Genomic DNA, 21,872 nt, shown 5'->3' with positions numbered 1-21,872 from the left:
CACTGCGGGCACTTCAGAAGCCGCTGAGCCTCTGCTCACTGGGCAAACAACTAAGAAAGCTCTCAGAAAGACCAGGCTGAGGGAAGGGACCTCACCCACAGGAACCACTGGCCAGAAAAGGCACCCCTGGCCCCAACACACCCACCACTTTCCTACACACAGGTCTTTTCAGTCTGAGTATTTGGGGTTTTGAAAAAAAAATTTTAAACTGCATCTACAAAGATTTTATAGTTTGTTCCAAATGCCCTCAGCAGTTATAGGTTTTGATCTGTTTCTAATTATGGAAAAGAACTCCGATCAGTCTAGAGTGAAGGAACTGAAGTTTGGCATTACCATTTATAAAGCACTAATGTTCACAGGAATTTCTGAGTCAAGAATTAGATTTCCTTTGCTTTAAAAACTGAGACTCAAAGGCACAAAGTCTTCACCTGCACTGAAAGTCATACTGAAACTGAAGCGAACGACCTAAGCTACACCACTGAGCCATTTCCCCACTCTCTTGCTTAAATAAGTCTCCACATTTTCATGGACTTGGAACTGTTGCTGAGAGGGAGGGAGAGAGAGAGGGAATGTGTATGTGAGCGTGTATGCACATGCAAACAATTACGTGCTGTTTTACACCTAGAAAAGCTACAGCTCTGGGGAAAGTAGAGCAATAACAAGCCTCTTGTTGAAAACACAACATGTCCACCCAAGAGGACATGGCTCAGTCATCCCTCCACACAGCGCACAGCCAGACTGTCCCCTGTGCAGACAGCCAGCTTCGACTGTACTCTGGCAAGCAGAGAACACATGATGCCAGAGGTCTAGTCACACTGTTTGTAATCACTGCAGTCATTTGAACCAGAGAGCAAAGGACATGTTTCCCAGAGAACTTACCTGCATTTAAGGACAGCTTAGCTGACTCAATGGTGAGCAGCCATCACTTGTTTTCGCAAGTGTGGATCTTACTCAAGTCAACAGCCCAGCCCAGGGAAGGAGCACCCAAACATGGGAGGAAATCAACATCTCTTTGATTCTTAACGTAAAATTATTACCTTCCAAAGCAAGTGTGGGGAAGATCTCCTTCTAGAAGGACAGCTCTAACACCATGTCAGGGACTTCAGAGGGTGGAGCAACAGACCACTGGGAGAAAAAAACTAGAGCTGGCATTGGCAACGGCAGGGCTACCTCCACACAAGAGCTGCTTCTGTGCATGAGCCCTCTTTCCCACCGGGGAAAACATCCGTGGCGCAAGACAAGATTTTCACTAAGACTGAAAAATGCTGATCATTTCCAGCTACAACAACACAGCCTGCTGTTCCAGTGGAGCTGGACTATGACGATGTCAGTAAGAAAACAATCTCAACTTTAAACAGGTTAATCAGTCTTCTTACTAGGTCCCAAATCAAGGAAGTTACACAAAGATAATCCAACAAATGTGCATGATCCATAACTCGATAGTGTCAAATATTACTGAATTGAAGGTGTATCTGAGGCCTGGGGACACGGCTCAGTTGTAGAGTGTGCTTAGCATGCCTGAGGACCTAGCTTCAATCCTCAGCACAGGAAGGACTGGAAAGGGAAAGGGAAATGAAAAGAGAAAGGCAAAGACAAAGGGAAAGGAAAAGGGAGGAAATTTTACTCATGGAGTGTAGAGCTCAACCTACCTGAGATCAGAGGAGCAGTCTAAAACCCGCTAGTGCTAGTCCAAATGCAGTACAGGGCGTGGAGGTTTCAAGAGGTCCCCTCTAAAGATTCCCACCCCTGGGTACACATCCTGTGTATTCCTCTTCTCCTGTGTGGTTGGACCTGACTTAAGCTGATGAGCCATTTAAAAAGAAGGTTTAGAGGTCAGAGCCAGAAGGCATCAGAGAAATCTGAAGGTTTAGCATTCATATTCAGTATTAAGTGTGTGTGTGTGTGTGTGTGTGTGTGTGTGTGTGTGTGTGCGCGTGCATGTGTGTGTGTGTGTGTGTGTGTGTGTATTATACATATAAAAATCTCAGGGCTGGGATTTTGGCTCAGCAGTAGAGTACTCGCCTAGCATGCGCAGGGCCCCAGGTTCGATCCTCAGCACCACATAAAAATAAATGAATGGAATAGAAAAAAAAAATATATTTTTTTAAAAAAATCTCAAACTTTTAGTTTTAAATGTTATATATATGGAAGCATACAATAATGTGAATTTCTAAGATTTTTTTTCTTCAGGCAACAAAATATCCTCAGGATTTATCAAAGCCATTGTGTATCAACAGTTCGTTTCTTTTCATGGCTGCATATTATCTTATCCCATAGTGTCTATTATTATTCCAGTGTGTATGCAGCATAATTTATTGAGCTAATCAACTGTTGAAGGATATTTGGGTTACCTCCAATTCTTGTCTGTTATGAACAAAGCTGTCAGATACTGCTGTACTGGTACTACAAACACTGGTGACCAGGCATTTGTGTGACCACTGCTTTTCATTTCTCAGGCATAAATGCCCATGAATACAATTGCTGAATTATCTAGTAAGTACAGACTTAGTTTTTAAAATGCCAAACTATTTTCTAGAGTGACTGGACCATTGTACATTCCCACCAACATATGAATGAATCAATTTCTTCCAATCCTAGGATTTGGCTTATAGCTATTCTAAATTTTAGCCACTTTGGAAGGTACATAGTGATACTTTACTGTGGTTTTAATGTGCATGTCTCTTAATGGTTTTGGGGGTTGAACCTCTTTCATGGGGTTGCCATATATCTATCCACTTGGGTAAAATATCTCTTTGAGATGGTTTACCCATTGGCTTCCTCACTTCCTTCTTTCCATCTCGTTCTCCCTCCTTCCTTCCCTTCTCTCTTTCTTCTCTCTCCCTCCCCACCCTCATTTTTGTGCCACTACAGATCAAACTCAGGGCCTGGCACATGCTTGGTAAATGCTGTATCACTGAGTCACATCCCCAAACCTTGTTTGACTATTTTATAGTTGCACTGCTTTGTTTCTTTGTGGTTGAGTTCCCAGAATTTTAATATTCTAGATATAATTGCTTTGTCAGACACATGATTTGCAAATATTTTTCCCTGTATATAGCTTGTTTCTTCACCTTCTTAATAGGATTTCACAAGCAAAATCTTTCAATTGTGATGTGGTCCTTTTAATATATCAGTTTTTCCTTTTATGGATTATATTTTTGGTGTCAAGCCTAAAAGCCTTTTCCTGGTCCTTGGAAACAAAGATCTTGGGTTTTTTTCTAACAGTTTTATAGATTTATGTTTTACATTTAAATCTGTGACACATATTGAGTTACCTTTTGTATAAAATGTGAGGTTCAGGTTGTCCGAGTACTCTAGTGCAACTCGTCGAAAGCCCTCCCTTTCTCCATGGAATTGCCTTTGTATCCCTGTTAAAAATCAGCTGGAGGGGCTGGGATTGTGGCTCAAGAGGGAAGAATTCTCATCTAGCATGAGTGAGGCACTGGGTTCTATCCTCAGCACCGCATAAAAATAAAATAAAAAGATTGTGTCCACCTATAACTAAAAAATAAATATTAAAAAATCAGCTGGGACATCTTTATGTGCTTCTGTTATTGTACCCCAACAGTAAGTCTTAACATGGGGTACAATGATCCTCACATTTAATTCCTCTTTTCCAAAAGAATTAGAGCTATTCCAGAATGTTTGTCTTTTAAGCTTGTCTATATCTACAAAAACGTCTTGTGTGTTGTTGTTGTTGTTTTTTTTTTTACTGTGGTAAGATATTTTTAACACAAAATTTACCATTTTAATATTTTTTTTGAGATGGGGTCTTACCCAGGATGGCCTTGAACTCTTAGACTCAAGCTATGATCGTGACTCAACTTCCTGATTAGCTGGGATTAAAGGTGCATAATACCACACCTGGCTCCATTTTAACCATTTTTAAGTGTACGATTCAGTGGCAATAAGAACATTTACAATTATGTACAACAAACACTATTATCTACTTCCAAAGCTTTTTTTTATCACCCCAGATAAAAATTCCATAATAACCCTAAAGTAACTCCTCCTTTTCTATATTTCCCAAGCCACTGGTAACCTCTAAGCTCCTTCCTTTCTATAAGAATTTGTGTATTCTAGATACTTCATGTAAGGGGAAACATAATATTTTGTCCCCAATGACTGGCTTATTTCACTTAGCATAATCTTTCCAGGTTCACCCTTGTTATAGCAAGTGTCAGAGTTTCCTTTCCTTTTCTTTTTTCTTTCTTTCTTTCTTTTTGGTTCCTGGTGCTAAGGTTTGAACCCAGGGCATTGTGCATGGTAATCATTTGCTCTACTAATGAACCACACTCTCAGCCCCTTCATTCCTCTTTCAGGCTAAATAATATTAAATTAAACATATATGCCACATTTTTGTTTATCCATTCATCTGTTGAAGGACACTTGGATGGTTTACTGCTTTTGGCTATTGGGAATAATGCTGTTATGAACTTGTATACAAAAAAAAGCATTATATAGGCACAGATGTTGCCAAGATTGCATAAGAGAACAGTGTGAACACTTTAAAAAAATTAATGTCTAGAAAAAATTACCAAAGTAATTCAAATAAAAAGAGAAAATCTTAAACAGCCTGCAGAAGTTGATACAGAACAAAATAACTCCACAAATAAAACACTAGAATCAAATGACCTTATAGGGGGTGGGTATTCATGTAATCCTAATCTGACTTCTCTTCCAGAGATGAGAAAGAACACTCCTCAAGTTATAATTATTAAAAGTTAGTTTTATTTGAACTTGATATCAGAACAATGACATGAACATAAAACCAAAATTATCAGATATTCTCACTCATGAAATTGATGCAAAATTCTAACCAAGATATTGAAAACTGAACCCAATTATGTGTAAAGTAAGGAAATTGTACATCATGTCCACATTGGGCTTATGTCAAGAATGTAAATGATTTCCAGGTCCTAGCTCCTGCAACAGGGTGAGTGGCAGTGCTGTTCACTGAGAAAGAAAGAGCAATAAGTTGCAGCTAAGAGCATGAGAGCAATTAAGTGTCCAGTGCAGGGAACTTGTAAATATCCCAGTTGAGATGTCTAGCAGCACCCAAGGATCCTGCTGTGCAGTCCACCTATAGCTGGGCTGCAGATGGCACTGAGAATGCCCAGCACAGACATGGCACAAGTCCTAAAGTGGGGTAGAATCACCCAGGGAAGCTGGGTGCAGCAAAGAGAGAAGAGGACCAGTGTTTAAAGAAGAGAACTCCCTAAAGAGGCTGGCCCAAGAAAAAGGGAAAGAAAGGAACAGGGAGGCAAGAAGGAAAGTGACTCAAGTCAGACAATGAGAAAGAAAAGGAGCCTAAAGAATTCAGTCACGGGGCTGGGGTTGTGGCTCAAGGGGTAGCGCGTTCGCCTGGCATGCGTGCAGCCTGGGTTCAATCCTCCACACCACATACAAACAAAGATGTTATGTCCGCCGAAAACTAAGAAATAAATATTTAAAAAAAACTCTCTCTCTCTCTCTCTCTCTCTCTCTCTCTCTCTGCTCTCTCTTTAAAAAAAAAAAAAAAAGAATTCAGTCACTGGGATGCCGTGTGACAGGGAAGAAGCCAGACTGCTGGGGGATGACAAATGAATAGAGATGAGAAACAGAAATAGGGATTGCGGCCCTTGCTTACAAAAAGACTGGCTGAGGAGAGAAGCAGAGTGTGCAGGAGCCAAGGGAGAAGCAGATCAGAGATGGGCACATGTGCAGACCACTGGACAGGAGGGTGGTGAGCAGCAGAGAGGGTGGTGAGCAAAAACACAACAGCGTTCCCGTCCTCCACATGCCAGAAAGGAAAAGATGAACTGTCCTTCAGTCACAGCCCTAAGGCATGAAGACACAACCACCACAAGTAGCTCCAAACCCATCCCAGGCAACTGCACCACCTGCTTCCAACACTGATAAAGCCCCAGCCCCTGTCCAGCAACCACGCTTCCAGGGCTAAAGGCAAATTGTTCCTTCCAAGTCAACCCATCCCTGACCTCCACATTCACCCAAAGTGAAGGAGGCAAGAGCAGGGAGTACTGAGGCCAGGGCTTGGGAACATGATCATGGAAAGCTCAAATGGGGCCATGAGTGTCGGACAGGAAGGAGGACCATGGCCCTCTGAGAGCAGGTGGATGAGGCCACACAGACATGTAGTACCCTTTGGGTCATGTGCACAAAGAACCCGAGACTAGGAGAGGCCCTACAATCTGCACAGGAGCCACCAATCAAATCCACATCCGTCCCACTGCAAGGCCTGTGCTCTCACACCCCACCACCCCCTGCCTTCTCCTACAGCTAGCTCTCTTGCTTTAAATCCTGATTGCATTTTGGGAAACTTTCCAACATTACTTTCCCCGTTCTGACTCTTGCTGGTTAGAAGTGTGTCTGCTTCCTTTACACTCACATCATTCATTCCAGAACTGAAGTTCTTTGGCCTTGCAGGCTCTTACATGGCAATTGATTAATGAAGAAATGAATACATAAGGCTGGGGATATAGCTCAGTTGGTAGAGCACTTGCCTTGCAGCCTTGCATGCACACCACCCTAGGTTCAATCCCCAGCACCACCAAAAAAAAAGAAAGAAATGAATACATGTATAATCATCAAATGTGCTATGTGCCAACTTACTTCCAAAAGGGTCTTTAAATTCCCTCACAAGGGACACATGATGTCCCCCAGCACTCCTTTGCCATAGTTCTTACAAATGCAAAGCAACGCTGACCATTTCATTTACCACAAGTTCCACATTACTGAATCTAGTCTTCACTGAAGAGATTTCACCGTCTTTGCATGCCTGAGACCAAAAAGCATACCTTACCTGAATTTTGATGGGCTAGATGATATTACTGACATACACAAAGAAAGTGACATTTGGGTGGTTTCTAAAATCAAACTTTTCATTAGAGAAACTGTCTTTGAACTCCTTAATGTTGGATTTTGAAACAATAAGCATCTGTTCCTCAGGCTGGGCTCCATCTGTCAGGGAGAAATGAAATAAAATAATGGATTTGCAGGAGGCAGAACTTGCCTTGTTAATAAGAATGAACAACATTATTAAATACTTACAATTTCTTATGAATAGCCTTTAGGAATTCAGTTTCCCTAAATCTCATAACCCCATTATCCTTATTTACAGACTAAGAAACTAGGGTTCCAAGAAATTAAGTAACTTGCCTCAGGCTGCAAGGAATGCAGCTGGATTTGATTCTGGGAGGATGAATCACAAGCTTGTGCCTCAAATCAGAAGGGTTTTACCAGGAATCTCTGTGACTCCCCACCACCACCCCTGAAACTGGGAACACATGGTCAGGAAATTAGAGACACTAGCAGAGTCCTGTTAACACATGCTATCACTCACTCTGCAACAATGCCCCAATTCCTTTGCATTTCCCCCTAACATCTGTATGGTGATACTCCAGACCCAGGTACCAGAAACATCGATTTGCCTCTCACTTCCCAACCAGGAGTGGCCTCAAATCTCCACAGGGAATTAGGTGCTTAAGTTGCCACTCAGTCCTGCCTTCTGCTACCAGTTACCAGTGTAGCTAAGTCCCCATCCTGGTGTAACTCATTTGTTCCCAGATGGTTTTTCCACATTCCAGATTCTCCCTCAGCCAGGAACTCAAATGTGAATAAATAAAGACTCACAAAATGCACTCTTTTCCATGTTGAATTAAACTGTGGGACTAGAGCCTCGCCTGTCATGTTTTCATTGAGATGGTCACTGAAAATCTTTTAACCCCAAAATGACAGCAAAGATTATATTCCTATATTATATTATACCAGTCTGATTAGTTTTTGTGTTGTCAAAAACAAGAGTATTGTAACAGCAGTGATGGTGATGAAACTGAGCTACCATTATGTGACAACTGCCCATGTTTCAAGCATTACATTGAGTACTTCCTTTATCATCTCATGTAATCCTTACAATACTCTACATGGCAAGGTGTTTTTAGTGTCCCATTTCCTACACAAGGAAAGTGGCTCGAAAGCCTAGGTAACTTGTTCAACAGCACAGTGCAAGTAAATAACAGGCAGAATTGAACTCAGCTCTATTTGACAAGTTATCATGTTATGCAGTGGTAATGTGTCCTAACCACTACATCAGGGTCATCAGATCTTTAGTAAATCATAGTTAAGGCAAACCAGATAGCAAAAGCTGTGCTTTCACAGTTTGGTTTAATACCCAAAGTATGGTTCTCTGTACCTACTAAAATCTCATTTTATTTAAACATTTCCATTTCTTGAAACTGAATCACTGATATTTTTCCCCTCTGAGGCATGGATCTGGATGTTGAGCACAGTGGCAAAGCAGTGACCACTGCAAGGGTGTGAGTGGTGGTGGTGGGGGAGGTGGGGCAGGGAGGAGGGGGAAGCCACCCACTGAGCCTGAGCCATGGTAGGTGATGGCAGCTCTCACTTCATTTAATCTACATTATTCTAGGAGGTAAATGTTGCTATGCTCACTTTACTGATGAACAATCCAGAGAGGGATTTGGACACTTACTCAAGGTCTCATGGATAGTATGTGCCAAAGCTGGGTTTAAAAAAAAAATCCATCTGTCTGTCTCCAGAGCCTCTTTTCCCAATTCCTATATTACAGTTCTCTACCCAGAATCTCCACTCACCGTGTGTTTGCTAGGTGTGTCTTTACCTGAGAAGCTGGCAGCCCAGGTGATATTGAGATTAAAGTTTTTGGAGGCATTGATGAACATATCCAGATCCCTGTTTTGCTGATGAGAGGCACAAATAAGTAGAAAATTAATTATAATGATAATTTGATTTTACTGCTCTTGATATATATTATAACAGAAAATTTTGCAATGTTTCAAGGCAAACTTGTGTTTATAGAGGAGTTAGCAACATTTCTAACCAGTTTTCCTTAATATAAGCAATGTAACCCAGATGAAATATTATTTTCCTCCCAGCAATATACATAGGATTCAATGCTTTAGCAGATGTCCAACTGCATGGGAAAGGTACCTTTTAAAAAGGCCCTGTTGAGCACAATGATTTACATCTTCTGACTTGTGGCAGAGGAACCAGAGTCCCCAGGATCCTCAGGGCAGCTGTTTCCAAACATTAAGTGTTTACACTTGCTGAGAAAATATCTGACCCAGAGTTCCAATTTCTGTATATTTCCAACTTCTACATATTTCTAGCTTGTCCTTCTGAGTATACCATAGGTTATAATATGATATAAATTTCCTCCCAAACCAGAAGTGCTTTTTTTAAAAGCATATATAGTACATGATGGTGCGCATCTGTAATCCCAGCAATTTGGAAGGCTGAGGTAGGAGCAGAGCAAGTTCAAGGTCAATCTAAACAACTTGGTGAGAGCCTAAAATAAAAATAAAAAAGTCTGTGGGTATAGCTCAAAGTTAGAGCACCTCTAGTTCAATCCCCAGTCCACACACACACACACAAAAAAAAAAAAAAAAAAAAAACATATAAAACTAAGAATACTAAATTTAAAAAGCAAGGTATCGGGACTGGGGATATAGCTCAGTGGTAGCACATTTGCCTAGCATATGTGAGGCTGTGGTTCAATCCTGAGTAACACACACACAGACACACACACACACACACACACACACAAAGGTATTAACTCTTGAGAATGTATCTTTTTTAGTCCTTCGTTGCTTAATTTTATCACCAAAATGGAATATTAAAAACAAATCTTTAATTTTTTTTGTAAATATGGCACACCATGGACTTCATTGTTTACTTTAAAAAATATATTAATGTTTATTGATAACAAAGTAATACACACTTCTTCATTGCCATCTTGTTTCCCATCTATAATTTGTTGATTGTGATAGGAATCTAGTGATGGTAAATGGCTTTGTGTTTGTTGATGAGAAGAAACCCCAAGGAGTTTACTAAATAACTTGCCATCATGTTGAGGAAAATTTCCTTATACTTCATTAAGGACATTGGACTGGGGGTTTAGCTCAGTGGTAGAGCTCAAGCTTAGTAGGAAGAAGACCCTGGTTCAATCTCCAGCATCAAGTAAAAAGAAAGAAAAGAAATTGTACAGTGTATCTTCATGTTTGAAATGTTCTACTTTTAAATACCATGCTGTGTTGACTCCTGTCTACCAGGATGTAATGCCTTTAGATAGAATGGGTTTTATAATTATTGACAATAGACATAAATGCATATTTCAAATAGTCATCTTAACCATTTTAAAATGTTTCTGGTCAATGTCTTTTTGGACCAACTAAACTTTTTCTGTTTTACCTACCAATGAGGCTTCGAATCCCTCCAGCAGCAGAAGGTCACCAAATACCTCCTGTGCTGCCCGCTTATGCGTGCATCATGACATTAATTAATTTCAATCAGATTTTTGTTTTTTGTAGTACTGGGGATGAAACTCAATAGTGCTCTGCCTTTGAGCTACATCCACAGCCCTTCCTTTGATTTTATTTATTTATTTATTTATTTGAGACAGGGTCTTGCTAAGTCACTAAGGCTGGCCTTGAGCTTGTGATCCTCCTACCTCAGCTTCCCATGTATTGGGGATTACAGGGGTGTACCACTATTCTCACGCAGCAATTTCTTTATGGGTGATTTTGAAGCCACTGGTCTCTTCACCAGCTGCTCTTGAATGATAGAACTCCCCTTTCAATCTCTGAATGGAGCTGTGGTGGGCTGGCAGGAATATTATGTATGTGTGGTATCAACGTCAGTCTGTGGATCAGGCCCTGGTAAATCCCATAACACCATTCTCACCTTATGGATGAAAAGGAGATAAAATGTAGACTCTTTACATTTTTTCCTGTGCCTCTAAACATCATCCTCTATGCTCCCCTCTGAGACCACTGCTAAGGCAGTACTTCTACCCACGATGACCAAGAGTAGGAGCCGCACAATTCAAAACAAAATAGGTTTTAAAAATCTTACTTCCTTAGGAGTGGCCACAAAATTGATGGCTGTGTAATAGTGATCCTCTTCCTGGGAGAGGGTAAAAGTGAACTGATAGCCAATAAGAAGAGTATCTATGGAAAGAAAGAAACACGCACTTAAAACTGAAACAACACAAAAATGAACAGGTATCTGGAGATATCCATTGCATTTCTGATACATTCAATAGCCAGGAAAGGACTTTGACTCACCTCTACCCAGGTTTTTCAAAGGAAACCAAGTCCCTCAGCAGTATCATTTTATTTGGGTTACCCACTAAACTTTCTTCTTGTTTTTTCCTTCTGGTAGTAGGGATTGAACCTGAAGAGCATGGTGATTTACACCTTTGGACCTGTGTCAGAGGAGCCGGATACCCAGGATCCCCTGGGCAGCTGTTTGTAAACACTTGGAGTTCACATTTACTAGGAAAACATCTGGCTCAGTGCCCCAATTTCTGTTTATCTATAACTATAAATTTCTATTTATTTATAACATAACAATATTTACCAAATTGTATATATTTACCAATATTTATAAATAGAAGAAATAAATAGAAGTAAATATTGTTATGTCACTTTACAGATGAACAATCCAAGGTCCAGAGCAGAGTTTAGATACTTCCTTAAGGTCTTATAGGTACTAAATATTTTTATTTTTGGAGTTAACATAAATCAGCTCTAGAAAGAATGATGCAACTTCATTTGTATTTTAAGGATTCTGTTTTGATCTATATCCTGAACACGAACAAAGAAATCACTCTGTATTGACTCCTGCTATCTGCTATAAAAACACTGACATAGACATGGCCACATTAAAACTGCTTCAAGAGCTGGGCACAGTAGAGGCAAATGGATAGTAAGTTTGAGGTCAGCCTCAAAAACTTAGCAAGACCCTGTCTCAAAATAAATAGTAAAATGGGGGTGTTGTTCAGTGGTAAAGTGTCCCTGGGTTCAATCCCAAGTACCAAAAAAAAAAAAAAAAAAAAAAGGCAAAGCCATAAAGTTGGGAGACAATTCCATGGTGATGGCTATGTTGCTACAGTGCTTAACATTCTCAAACCATATTAAATATTAAAGAACAATGGAATTTTGTCAAACTTCTGCTTCTAGATATGAGAATTATAAAAACACAATAACATGTTCCTTTGAGAGGGTTTCCCTGGTATCGATTTTCTACCTCACATCTAAGAGAAAAAAATAATATTATCTTCTATTATTATTTAATACAGAATCTACCTTCATTTTAAAATCAAGAAGATCCTTTTATTCAGTCAACATGTAGGTTTTTTTTTTGTTTTCTTTCAATAAAGCTTTTAATGAAAAGATAGTAAAATAGTTTCTCATCACTGTACATTTCTGAATGGAGAGATCAGTTGTTGGTGAGTAGCTTTTCTATGACACTGGAGGGCTACATACCTCCAGCTTCAACCGAATTTATCCAAACCCTAGAGGGAAGTAAACTCAATATGATGAATGACAACAGTGGTGGCCAGTATAGGGGTGCAATCGTCATGTGCCCCCCATCTCTGGGAAGGGTATAAACTAGGTAGGACATAATCCTTCTTCTAGTTCCAATTAAACAAAACAGCCATGACCCCATCCTTTGCCCCCTCCTTGAGGTATTTGTGAATGGGTCAAAGCCCAACCTGGGGTCTCTTGGAGAAGAGGGAAAGCAAATGATGGGTGGGGTACAGAGAGGCTCCCCTCAGCACCTGGCCACACAGGTTCAACCAAGTGAAGCCAGAGGCCCTGAGGGCCCTTCCTGCCCCAAGTAAGGTTTATTATTTTAGGTCAATAAATTACTGCAACAAATAGCAAGGAGAGCTGGGAAGGGGTTAAAATGGGGTGACTGAAGCTGGGGGGATCTTAGGTAGGGGGTTCTAGGCAGCCTCAGTTCCCATAGCTCCCACCCATCCCCTGTATGGAATGTCAGACTGCAGCTCCGGTGAAGACCCTCACAATTCCCTCATTCCTGATATCTGATTCACAGGTTCTGTAACCAGGTCCCCAGTGTGATCTTGTTCCCTTTAGCGGGGATGGTAGGGCTGAGAGTCCCTGTCTTCCATTCTCAGGCCTGGCGTCTTTAGTTTTTGTTCCCTAGTCTGGGAGTGAGACAGTTGCAACACTTGTCCCCTGAGCCCCGCCCTCTTGACTGCCCAGGCCACCACCACTCAGGATGGCCATAGGAGGGCAGCAGGTCTTCCTGTCTGCAAACCCAGACAGACTGTGCTCCTGCACAGGGCCCTGAGGTCCAGAGAAAACTGACAGAGTGGGGCAGCAGGTGGCGAGCCTGGTGTCCTTCAGTGATAACTGATAGGAAAAACACCCTGGGCTGTGTGAGGTCAGGAGTCAGTCTGGGGTATGGATTATTCCTTTCACAGGCTGAGGTGTATGGCTATGCTGCAAGTCTGAGAAATTTTTATTTGCTTCAAGGGTCATCTTTTCTTTACTTTTCTTCTTGCCTTCTTTGCAAACCTGGGGAAGTCCTAGCTGTGGCTTAGTCCAGTGGGGGCAGGCAGTGGCGGAGCCCAGCCTTGCCATTCACCAGCTCACTACAAGTCTGAGAAATTATTGCATTCATCACTGTACAAACACTGATACAAAAACAAAACTGTAAAAAGTGTTTGCAACCTTCTATATTGATAAGGACCAGGCCCTGCCAGCCTCTTGGCTGCGTGGGGTTGAGGATGGGGACCCACTGGAGTCAACTGAGCTATGCAAAGGTCTTGGATTTACAAGTAGTTTTGAGTCATGATTATTGTAATCTTCCATTATTCAGGAAATAATCAGAGTCTGCATGAACTTTCACACTGACAGGACTTCACACCACCAATTATAAAACAAAAAAAAAAAAATGGACATTTACCAAGACACAGGAGATAATTCCAGCTGCAAAAATCTAGGTCGCATTTATTAACATGAAAAACACATTTTCACGTTTGTGTGGACTACATATTCTTCAAAGAGTGCAGTTAAAACCTTTTTCAAGTATCTATTGCTCACTCTCCTGTTCTCCCTGGGTAAACTAAGCCTGTTCTTTAAACACAATGGAGAGATAACTATCAAGAATCACTAAAAAAAAAAAAAAAAAACTACCACCCTTAAACATGTGTTTGCCAGTCTGGAGAGAAAAAAAAAAAAAGTTCTACTTAAAAAGAACTGTTCATTCATTTCCCCACAGATGTCATTTAAAAACCCATCTCCCTCTCCACAAAGCCAACTAGCAAGCAAAGCGACTATGAAGTTCACAGGAAGGAGGGAGAGCTGCGGGAAACACTTTTCCCAGGTCAAATGAGCCAGGGACGCTGCCCTTTCATCCAGGGAGATGACAGGCATTTGTCTCTATCTACAACTTCTAGAAGACACTTGAAAGTCCTCCACTGCATGCCACATCATGTCTTTGCTGTTTCCCCCAATAGAGGGCAATAGTGACTAATTTTGCTCTCACATTTTTCTGTGAAAAGGAACCTAGGTCTGAAATTTAAATTTAATTTTTGATTAGACTTTTCTTAACATATTGGCTTTGGGAAAGCATGAAATTGACGACCATGTACATTTGTATAAACTATAATATAATTATAAAGTGTACATAGACCAATTCCTTGCTGAATAATATCCATGTTACTGGTGACATTCTTTAAGGAAAATGAAGTTTGCCACTGATGATGTATCTGCATATATCAGCTCAAGATTTTCACTAAACACATCTCTCTTAAGTTTCTTCCTGAGAGAGTGGATAAGCCTGGCTACATGTTTCATGAGGTTTTCTACTATAGCAGATAGGAATATGTTAATTGGGGGTAATCTCTCTTGTTGCAACTCTCCAGGATACTAAAAACAATTACTGCTACTCCCCCTATTGGGAGATGGGGAAACTGAGTCTTGGCATGGTTCTGTGATCTGCCTCAAAGGATCCTGCTCAATGGAAGCACAGCCAGGTCTGAAACCCAATGCTGCCTGATGTGCAGCTCAACAGTGAAAGAGTTAAACCCTTAACCACACTGAGCCATGGGATAAGCAAGGGGCCCAAACCAGAGAAATGCTGACTTATTGTTCATAAATCTCTTATGGACAGAGATTTGAAGCCCTCCCCTTGAAGATGATAAACACACTTCAGCAAGGAAGTGCAGAGCAGGAAGGACGTGTGCAAGGCAAGAGGATCATCTTTACTATCAGACACACAGAATGCCAAAGAAACACCAGCACTGGTTCAACATCAGCTCCTCCAACTCCATCCCTCAGAAAAAGTGCAAATTCTGATGGGACAAAAATCGAGTAGTTGCTAAGTTAAAATGATTAATCCAAATTAACAATCCAGGAAATGTCAGTATCAATCACATATAACAAATATCTAAAGACCCCTCAAGTTGGGGGTTGACCTGTCAGAGGTAGAAAGGGCAAAATTTTAAATAATCACCACAGGAATCCCTCAGGGTCCATGGCAACAAGGCAGAGGGAAGGGGCAGCTCGCAGGGCAGGGTTCATACAGCCTCCTAGCCCCAGCCCTCACTGGTGGTACAGAGCATGTGGTACTCACAGCTGGCACTGGTCCCCCTTGATGCCCTTGGTGGCACAGAGCACTTGCCCGTGTTGGTATCGCACAGTGAGGCGTGACCATTGCACTTGCATGCTGGGAAAAGGAAAAGGAACACAGGACACATCTGGCTTATAAGGTCAGGATGTAGCTCAGCGGTGCAGTGCTTGCCTTGTATGTGCAAGGCCCTGGGTTGGACCCCAGTGCCTGCCAAAAACTGGAGTGATTACTCTTGGAGACTTTCCCCCCAAAACAAATGCTTTTTTTTTTTAATTGAGCCAAATTGGATTTGGAAGGAAAGACAGCCTAAAACAAGAGCAAGGCTTCCATCTGCCAGGAATGAGGAAACAGGGACTATTGAACTCTTGAAAATACACTAGAAGGGCTGAGCGCAGCTCACCATTAAAAACTTATGTGTGGTTTTTCAGCAAGGGCTTGACCTGGTGGCCTCAAGGGACAACTGCCCTCCCCTCAGCAGATTCAGTGCACAGCTAAGCATTTCAGTCTCTGCAGGAGGTGCAGTCAAGGACTTGGGCCTCCAGCCAGTCACTCCTCACGTGCACCTTCATTCCCACGGGTCTTCCTCCAAAGCCTCCAGCACAGGTTGGCTTCAGGGCCTCTGCTGAGGCCTATTTAAGGGGGCTGGGGTGGGGGGTCTGAAAATACTTTCTTCACTCTGACTCAGTGCCCAGGACTTCCCCACTCCCTGTCCTTACTCCCTCCCTCCCCACAGCCTCAGGGTCTACAATATTGCTGGGAAAGTGCCCTCCATGGGGAGCCGCTGACCACCAGTGCTGAGCCTCCAACTCTCCATTTCTGCACTGTTCCAACAGGGAAGATGGAAATGGGGAAGTCAGCATTTCTCTGGTTTGGGCCCCTTGCTTATCCCATGGCTCAGTGTGGTTAAGGGTTTAACTCTTTCACTGTTGAGCTGTTGCTTCACCAGACTACTCTCACATCCAACGGTTCACCTTTCTCTTCCAACTAAGCTGAGCTCCTGACAATATGACTTAAAAAGAAATGCAGCATCCAAAGCCAAGTGGCTTTTCTCCTCCTAGGTACCCAAGTCAGAGAAGTCCTGTGTTCCACCTGACTTGCACTCAGCAAGTCTGACCCACACTACTTACGCTGGCATTTGCCTCCATTGGTGGGATCACCATAGAAGCCCGATATGCAGGTCTCGCAGTGCTTGCCTGTGGTCAGGTTCTCACACTTCTCACAGATGCTCTGGTTGATGCACTTGCTGTGGCCATTGCACTGGCAAGCTGAAAGGAAAAGGATTTTAGGAGCCTCTATCATGGCAGAACTGGGTGCAGGGAGTTCCATGAAATTTATCTGCATCTCATTGTCTCTAAAAATAAAATCCACCAAACTAACCTGGCATAGGGGACATGCCAGCTACTGGGAAGGCTGAGGTAGGAAGATCTCATGAGCCCAAGAGTTTGAGGCCAGCCTGGGCAATATAGCAAGACCTGTCTCAAAATCAAAATAAAACAAGAAAAAAATCATCAGAACTGACTCACTGAGGGGCTGGGGAGAAGAGCAGAAGTTCATTGGTTTAGATAAAGGGGAATGAAGGGAAGGAGGGGGGAATAGGAATAGGAAAGACAGTAGAATGAATCAGACATAACTTTCCTATGTTCATCTATAAATACATGACCAGTGAAACTCCACATCATGTACAACCACAAGAATGGGGTCCTGATTAGAATAAGTTATACTCTATGTATGTGGAATATGTCAAAATATACTCTATTGTCACGTATATCTAAACAAATTTTTTAAACATTTATTTTTTAGATGTAGTTGGACACAATACCTTTATTTGATTTATTTATATTTATGTGGTGCTGAGGATCGAACCCAGTGCCTCACACATGCTAGGCAAGCGCTGTACCTCTGAGCTACAACCCCAGCCCTTAAAAAGAACAGATAAAAAAAAATGAAAATCCTTTCTTTGCTAATCCTTACCAAAGAAAGTAAACTCTGTTAAAGACACACCAGGATGAAGTTAATTTTTATTTCCTATTTTCACAAACAAAATATGTTTAAAGAGGGTCCTTGCTAAAATTAAAATCAAGAAAGACTGATCATCTGTGAGAGTTAAGGAGCATGCAAGGAGAGAAAAGAGGAGCAACTAGTGAGTTACAGAAACATTTCTTTAATTCATTGTTGCTTTGGGGGTTATCCTGTTTAATACAAGCACGAGGGTTGAAAAGTCTGGAATCTCTACATAAACAAAACATGACAATCGTGCTGAGTTCTCCAAGTCTTTCCTCAGGGAGTGGACCCTGAGAGAATTCACTGGAATCTCTTGGGCTCAGTGGGCTCTGTTTGCTCTGGAAGCCAAATGAAGCCTGAGAGGAAGAGCTGTTGGAAAAGGTGGAGGAAGGCTGATGGTTCATGAAGATCTACTAGTTGAACCCGAGAGCTTGTGAGCTAATGCAGATCGAGAAAGGCAGAATCTTAGTGAGCAGGTCCAATGCTTTATTTAAATGCCAGGATGCTGGTTACCAAAAGCTGAGAACACTATCAGCTGAAAAGGTCTGAGGCTATCACACTCTTCACAGAAAGGTGGTGAAACCAGTGGTTCTCAAAGTCTGGCTCCAGGACCAGCAGCCTCTGTATCAGCACCCCTGGTAGCTTATTAGAAATGGAAATTCTGTGGCCTTTCTCGGACTCACTGAATCAGAGTTCTGAGTCTGGAACCTTCGGATTCTTTTGCCCTCTAATGTGTGGAAGCCTCAAGGATAAATGAGTGGAATATAGTTCAATTAAAAAAAACTGACTCACTAGAAACTAATTTGAAAAATAAGATCAAACCATCAAAAACAAATGTACAACTGTATGTACATTTTCTGTACAACATATTATGTACAACTGTAATGCACCAATAAAAAATGTGAAAAGAAAAAAAACATTAGTCCAGAAAAATTAGAAATATTATCACAGTGAGGTAAAAATCCATAGCAATATAAAGATAAATTTTGTTGTTATTCATTGTAAAAACATAATATATGCTCATGATAGTAGATTTTCAAAAATACAGGGATGGAGAAAGATCACATACTATCCCGCCACTTTAAAAATGTGTTCACATTCAGTTTCTTTCCTCCCAGTATATTCTTCTTTTTCTTCTCCATATTTTTTATTACAATTATTAGTGCATATTAATTATACAACACACTGATTTCATTGTGATAATACCATACATGCATACAATGAATAGACTTCATTTATATCCCTCTTCCCCCTTTCTTCCTATTTCCCTCCCCTCTTCCTGGTCCTTTTCTTCCCTATGTGAGAAATAGGAAGTCTGGTGGTCCATTTTCAGAATCCAGTATTTAGACTTAATGTAAAACTGGGAAGGCACAATAGCACCATAGTCTATGGAAACCAATTATCTTTTCTGAGTTCCCTAACCCGTATCCAATCACAGCCATTTTGAGCTCCCAACCTATGTCCACCCCAATTTTAAAATTAGCCCTTCACATATATTGTAACCTAAGCTCCTCTTATCAGAGCAAGGGGCAGTGCTACCTTAGGGAGAAAAACAAGTGGACTGCCCGCCCAAGTGTACTTGCTTGCCAGACTTCGTTCAGTAGCACCTCCTGAAGAGGTAAATTTTGCCTTGTGGAGCTACTTCCCAAGTATATGTCTGATTCCTCGTGGCACCCCAGTGTTGCTAACACCTATTAGCCCCACTTCTACTTTTATGTCATTCTTTTTTCTTTTTTCTAGATTCTACAAATGAGAGAAAGCATGAGATCCTCGTCTTTCTAAGTTATTTTGCTTAAAATGATGATCTCCAGCTCCATTCATCTTCCCAGCCCCATTCATCTTCCCACAATGGACAAAATTTCATTACTCTTTATGACAAATACTACTCCATTGTGTATATGTAGCACATGTTGTTTACCATTCATCTGCTGAGGGGCACTTGGGCTGATTCCATAACTTGGCTCTTATGAATGCTGCCAGGATGAACATGGGTATGCAAATATCTCTATGGTATGCTGCCTTTGATTCCTTCAGATATACCCAGAAGTGTTACAGCTGAATTATATGGTAGTTCTGTTGCTGAAATGGGGTTTGAGGAGGTCCTTGGAAAAGGGGACCTCAACTCAGCCCTAGCAGGTTCTTGAGTTATATCACACAGAAAGGATTTTAAGGTTGCAGCAACAGTAGAGATTTATTCAGGGAAGTAAGAAACAGCAGGATATGCATTCAAAGAGACAGGGAGAGTAGGTGATTGAGAATGAGACATGCTTTGGGGGTGGTCTCAGACCTCTTTTAAAGGAAACCGTGTACATGGTGAACATGAGAAGTATGAGAGGTAGCATCAGTCTAATGAACTCAATTCCTTTCTGGCAGCATGGGCCACAGTAGTCTGGTTCTTTTGAGAATCTTCAGGTTGACATTATCTAGTTAATAACATTCGGACAGTACCTGTATCATGGGTCTTATTATTGCTCTCTAGGCTCCTTTTAATTAGTTTAAAAATAATTCTGTATGCAAAGTAGGCATAAGATACAAATTAACTAGATTTACAGTAGTCTAAAATGTATTAGACCTTTTATGAATTTAGGCCTGGCAGAAAACAGGCCTCGGGGTGGGGCAGTGAAGGTGAGAGTGTTCATGGAGTTTTAGATTTAAAGATACAGGCTCTCTTTCTGCATCTGTTTGTCTCTATTCTACCTATCCTGACTTCTTCTACCTCCCTCATTTTTTTTTTAATTTTTTTAGGTTTTTGAGGAATCAGCATGCTGATTTCTAAAGAGGCTATACTAATTTACATTCCCCCACCAACGGTGTATAAAGTTTCCTTCCCCACCCCATCCTTGCTAGCATTTGTTTGTTTGTTTTCTTGAAGATATCTGTTGTGATTGGGGTGATATGGAATCTCAATGTAGTTTTGATTTGCATTTCCCTTATGGCTAAAGATGTTGAGCACTTTTTCATAGATTTACTGGCCATTTGTACTTCTTTTGAGAAGTGTCTCTTCGGTTCTTTTGCCCATTTTTTATGTGATGGGCAAAAGAATTATGTGAGGGCTTTTTTGTTCTTGTTCAATTTCCCTGAGTTCTTTAATTATTATTAATCCTCTGTCAGATGAAGAACTGGCAAAGATTTTCTCCCATTCCATAGGCTGTCTCCTTGCTCTGTTGATTGTTTCCCTTGCTGTATGGAAGCTTTTTATTTTGATATCATCCAGTCTGTCAATTCTTGTTATTATCTGGAGCTACTAGAGACCTATTCAGGAAATTGCTGCCTATACCTATCTCTTGAAGTGTTTCCCATATGTTTTCCTCTGGTACTCTTAAAGTTTCAGGTCTTACATAAAGTTCTTTGATCCATTTTGAGTAGATTTTTGTGCAGGTTCAGAGATAGGGATGTGGTTTCAGTCTTCTAAGGTGGAAAACCAATTTTCTCAACACCTCTTGCTGAAGAGTCTTTTCTCCAATGTATATTTTTGGCTCCTTTGCTAAGGTCAGATGGCTGTAGACACATGGTCTATAGAACTATGTGTCTTATTTTTATGTGGATATCAAGCTGTTTGTGTTACAATGACTCCAATATATTTTTATCTGGGTATTATGATACCTTTGACACTGTTTTTTTTTTTTCTTTTCCCCCAAGGCCATGGCTGAGGTTTATTGTGAAAGTTTGTGGGTGAGGATGGGATGGAGCAGGTTCTAAGAGGCCGAGTCAGAGGCCTCTGAGCTGTCCTCAACAACTGTCCTCTCTGTGGTCTAGCTGACCTCACTGAGGTCCTTGCTGTCCCCACCACTATCCTCAGCAGCCAGGCGCTTCTCAAGACAGGCCTCTCCTGAGCTTGGAAGTGAATTGCCTTTGCTCTCCACCTTGTTCTCTATGGACCTGGTACTCTGTATCTGCCTTTTCCTTCAGCTCCAGGTGCCACCCCAGCTCATCAGTCATTGGGTGAGGTCCTGCATCATTGAATATGCATCTTCCCTACTGCAGAGTATTTGGGCTCCACTTTGCTGTCTGATAGTTGAGAGTCTTGGAATAACAGGATGGCCAAGGGGACATATTTGGCACTGAAGTTCTCTACCATAGCTTGAGAAGCCTTGTGTGTTAGCCTCAGAGCCAGGCCAAGGCACTGGTGGGACTGATTCACAGCCAGCAAGATGGTATGTCCATGGAGCACATCATCTGGGTCCTCTTCCATTGTGGCCAGAACATACCCCACAATCTTCCATTCTCATCCTCAGCAATGTAAGAGAGCTGGGGCCAGGAGAGGCCTTGGTAGAAGTGGTATTTCATCTGGTAGTGCATGGGCCAGCAGAGGAGATTGTAGTGCTGTATATTCATCAGGTCTTCAGGCCTCACGCCATGCATGTTCATAACCCTGGAGAGGCTCCTGGGGTCTAGCAAGTAATGAATGTGCACACAGAGGCCTAGGCTGCCATGCCGGCTTTGGGACT

The 21,872-nt window shown here is 41.6% G+C and overlaps 1 protein-coding gene and 1 pseudogene across 1 annotated transcript in view; both read right to left on the bottom strand.

Annotated features, from left to right (window-relative positions):
• Positions 1-710: 710 nt before the first annotated feature.
• Positions 711-21,872, bottom strand: part of LOC143394864 (attractin-like) — a 79,517-nt gene continuing 58,355 nt past the window's right edge. The window contains 8 exon segments of the mRNA XM_077109084.1: positions 711-774; positions 6,798-6,960; positions 8,639-8,717; positions 10,891-10,985; positions 12,021-12,073; positions 15,427-15,466; positions 15,469-15,519; positions 16,551-16,688. Coding sequence (XP_076965199.1) covers positions 711-774; positions 6,798-6,960; positions 8,639-8,717; positions 10,891-10,985; positions 12,021-12,073; positions 15,427-15,466; positions 15,469-15,519; positions 16,551-16,688 — 683 coding nt within the window.
• Positions 21,120-21,792, bottom strand: LOC143394357 (N-alpha-acetyltransferase 10 pseudogene; annotated as a pseudogene).

This window comes from Callospermophilus lateralis, chromosome 3 (assembly GCF_048772815.1).
Source record: "Callospermophilus lateralis isolate mCalLat2 chromosome 3, mCalLat2.hap1, whole genome shotgun sequence".
Lineage (NCBI taxonomy): Eukaryota > Metazoa > Chordata > Mammalia > Rodentia > Sciuridae > Callospermophilus > Callospermophilus lateralis.
The sequence above is the reverse complement of the archived record's forward strand: the minus strand, read 5'-3'. Positions and strand labels throughout refer to the sequence as shown.